This window comes from Phanerochaete carnosa, assembly GCF_000300595.1.
Source record: "Phanerochaete carnosa HHB-10118-sp unplaced genomic scaffold PHACAscaffold_9, whole genome shotgun sequence".
Lineage (NCBI taxonomy): Eukaryota > Fungi > Basidiomycota > Agaricomycetes > Polyporales > Phanerochaetaceae > Phanerochaete > Phanerochaete carnosa.
The window spans coordinates 997,388-1,001,249 of record NW_006767636.1 but is presented as its reverse complement, the minus strand read 5'-3'; the positions used below and the strand labels follow the sequence as shown (position 1 = coordinate 1,001,249).

Here is a 3,862-nt window from a genome sequence, read left to right as displayed (position 1 = left end):
CGGCTGCAACTTCGGCATCGTCACCGAGTTTGTCTTTCGACTTCATCCTCAGCGCCGCACAGTATTCGGCGGTGCCGTGATGTTCTCCCCGGACAAATTAGAGGCCATTGCCCAGCTTATCGAGAAATGGTACCCTACCGCCGGAGAGAAGGAGGGTGTGCATGTTATGTTGGGGCGTGGATCTGGTGGTGATGTAAGACCATGACAGCTTGCGGCCGTGCGTTCTCTGCTGAGATACTATGTGCATCGCTAGCCGAACATCATGCTCCTCATGTTTTATAATGGGTCGGAAGCTGAAGGACGGGAGAATTTCAAGGCATTCACGGATCTAGGTGAGCCGGTAATTACTCTGCGCTGAAAAAATGAATAATCTGGATGTGATGACGAAGGGCCCGTTATGGACATCCGTCGGGAGATGCCCTATGAAGCATTTAATTCGCTCATGGTGAGAGCTTATCTACGCGACGTATATCGATCATTAACGCGATTGATGCTTTCTGAAAGGATCAATGGGTGGCTCCTGGCAAATGCCATTGGTTCCGAAGCGTTCTCGTCGACCACGCCACGAAGGTTCTGACTCGCGAGACCTTTGACGTAGTCATGGAGCTTTCCAATCCAGAGAAACCACTCAACCATGCATCCCTCACCTTCGAGTACATGCCTCAGGCCAAGATCAACGGTGTCCCAAGCGACGAGACCGCCTACTCCCGTAATCGACCTGGTCTTGGCAATGGCCTCGCGCATGTCATATGGGATGAGGATAAACCAGAGCTCTTGGAAGAGGCGAAGCAGATTGTCCAGCAGATGACTGTGTTGCTCAAGACGAGCGGACCGCAATATGGCAACTACAGTGCGTACTCATTCTGTGGATTCTTTAATTCTCCGTCGTCTGAATATACCACCAGATGCGGACACCGAAGCCCCTCTGCCGACTGCAGAAGCCAGATCCATCAGAGCTCAAGCGCTATATGGGGATAATTACCCTAGATTACAGCAAATCAAGCGTATATTCGATCCTAACATGATTTTCGACAAGTGGTTTCCGATCCAACCTTCCCTTGAGTAAGTTGTCGTGCTTCGGCTGCGTAGGTGCACATTGAGATAGTATAGCACCCTATGCCGTGCGATGCACGCACAATATGTATATCGGAAAGAGAAATCTACTCAATACGTGTGTTTAATATATATATATATATTTGCTGTGCACTTGTATTGCTCTCTCTTTGCGTGCGCTTCGTCCGTCAAGCAGCTCGCGCCCAGCCTGATAAGGTGTCCCCGAATACTTAACCCATGATGAATATATTAAGGTTTTCATAATATGACGGAAAATTGTGCCATAATATTTGGCCAAAGGGGGCTGGCGAGATCGAGCTGCCCAGGGTCGACCACGGGAGAGAGAAGAGAGGAAAGCCTACACATTATCCGCACACCTTCCAGAGTTTCTCACTCGTGAAGGGACAGTGGAGCATCGCCGGGCGAGCAGCGCGCCCTCCCACATCATAAACCGGGGAGCGATAAGGAAATCGCACACATGCGCATGTAACGCAGGGACAGCAGTAAATCATGCAGATAACGAATTTATGTGTTTCTCTGGAGTTCTCAGCAACTTTAGTATCTTGTGCGAGATACAGTAGCCTGAGATAGATCAAAATTATATTCAGAGAGCCGTTGTACTGTCCGATAAACAGATTACAGCTTAATTATATATTAGAAGCATTGCACAAACGCTATTGGATGCGATAGATAGAGGAGAAATTGCGGAATGTTGGGCGCGAGGCAGACTCTTCGGGTTAGGGTCTCTTAGGTTCGGGCGTCTGCTTAGGCCACCAATAATAGACGCCCACAGTTTGGCGCATGCAAGTGACGACTCGGTTTGGCCGCACTCGTCGTCCGACGAAGCTACCGAGACTCGACTCCGAGGTCGAAGTCCGAGGACTCGAGAGGTCTATGTGTGGTATGTGGTGAGTGCGCTGTGGCTTGTAATGTTCAGCAGTGTATCATGGGGGCTCTGCTGTGTGTGAGGGCTCGTAGATGGAAGCTGGATTTGAGTTCACGGACATGCCAAAACACGTCAGGTGGCGTCCGTTCTTTCTATGTGACAAATTGCTTAGACTCTCAGACTGCACACCTGGACCCGCGCGTCCATTGCGAATCAGCACGAGGGGTGCGGCGCGTTCAGCGGGAGACGACGTTATACAATGCTCTCCTCAGTGCGCCTCGAGCTAACCAGTGATAATGCGCGGGGATCCTGGATATCAATCACAGAGGCTGTACTCGAATCATACCGCGCTCAAGGGTGCGGTTCTAGGACATGAAGCGATTTTCGAAGATCCATCTCCTTCGTTAGCTGGTGACATGTGTCTATCTGCTTGGCTCCGTTATCGGTACTCCTCAAGAGAGGAATACAAAAGGCGGAGCAGCGACCTGCTCCTTCTCGTATTAATCAACAATGTCCGACTTGGCTCCATTCAAGGGAGACATCGTCGCTCCTGGGGACGAGGACTACGAGCGTGCAATCACACGATGGGCAGCCAATGCCACCCGCCGTGCGCGCATCGTCGCGTACGTTCGCGACGCCGAGGATATTGCGACGGCCCTCCGGTACGCGCAGGTAGACGGACTCAAGATAGCCATTCACGGCGGCGGTCATAGCCCCAACGGCGCATCGTCCGTCGAAGACGGGCTTGTCATTGACCTCAGTCGCTACTTGAATAGTGTTAGGGTCGATCCAGAGGCTCGTCTCGCGTATGTCGGGGGTGGGGCGAAGTGGGCCGATGTGGACAAGGCCACCATGGCACACGGCCTTGCCATGACAGGCGGAATAGTCAGTCATGTAAGTTAATTAGCACTCATCACATGTGTTCTCCCCCTCACAATGGCTTCCAGACGGGCGTTGGCGGGTAAGAAGCTCTCAATTCTGGGAATGGATATTATGCTAAGATAATCCTAGACTTACTCTCGGAGGTGGCTATGGCTGGCTCGCCCCAATGCATGGTCTCACTATAGACCACCTGGTCTCTGCGAACATCGTGTCGGCGGATGGTGTCGTCCGCATTGCTAGCAAGACCGAGAATCCCGACTTGTTCTGGGGCATTCGCGGAGGCGGCTGCAACTTCGGCATCGTCACCGAGTTTGTCTTTCGACTTCATCCTCAGCGCCGCACAGTATTCGGCGGTGCCGTGATGTTCTCCCCGGACAAATTAGAGGCCATTGCCCAGCTTATCGAGAAATGGTACCCTACCGCCGGAGAGAAGGAGGGTGTGCATGTTATGTTGGGGCGTGGATCTGGTGGTGATGTAAGACCATGACAGCTTGCGGCCGTGCGTTCTCTGCTGAGATACTATGTGCATCGCTAGCCGAACATCATGCTCCTCATGTTTTATAATGGGTCGGAAGCTGAAGGACGGGAGAATTTCAAGGCATTCACGGATCTAGGTGAGCCGGTAATTACTCTGCGCTGAAAAAATGAATAATCTGGATGTGATGACGAAGGGCCCGTTATGGACATCCGTCGGGAGATGCCCTATGAAGCATTTAATTCGCTCATGGTGAGAGCTTATCTACGCGACGTATATCGATCATTAACGCGATTGATGCTTTCTGAAAGGATCAATGGGTGGCTCCTGGCAAATGCCATTGGTTCCGAAGCGTTCTCGTCGACCACGCCACGAAGGTTCTGACTCGCGAGACCTTTGACGTAGTCATGGAGCTTTCCAATCCAGAGAAACCACTCAACCATGCATCCCTCACCTTCGAGTACATGCCTCAGGCCAAGATCAACGGTGTCCCAAGCGACGAGACCGCCTACTCCCGTAATCGACCTGGTCTTGGCAATGGCCTCGCGCATGTCATATGGGATGAG

At 51.9% G+C, this 3,862-nt stretch overlaps 2 protein-coding genes across 2 annotated transcripts in view; both read left to right on the top strand.

The window, feature by feature from the left end:
• Nucleotides 1-1,207, top strand: part of PHACADRAFT_150472 (uncharacterized protein) — a 2,357-nt gene extending 1,150 nt beyond the window's left edge. Inside the window, exons 3-6 of the mRNA XM_007399520.1 lie at nucleotides 254-332; nucleotides 390-445; nucleotides 505-850; nucleotides 921-1,207. Of these exons, the coding sequence (XP_007399582.1) occupies nucleotides 254-332; nucleotides 390-445; nucleotides 505-850; nucleotides 921-1,066 (627 nt within the window). The 3' untranslated portion in view covers nucleotides 1,067-1,207. The remainder of the gene's footprint in view (nucleotides 1-253; nucleotides 333-389; nucleotides 446-504; nucleotides 851-920) is intronic.
• Nucleotides 1,208-1,865: 658 nt separating this feature from the next.
• Nucleotides 1,866-3,862, top strand: part of PHACADRAFT_187189 (uncharacterized protein) — a 3,704-nt gene continuing 1,707 nt past the window's right edge. The window contains exon 1 of the mRNA XM_007399519.1: nucleotides 1,866-2,833. Within this exon, the coding sequence (XP_007399581.1) occupies nucleotides 2,450-2,833 (384 nt within the window). The 5' untranslated portion in view covers nucleotides 1,866-2,449. The remainder of the gene's footprint in view (nucleotides 2,834-3,862) is intronic.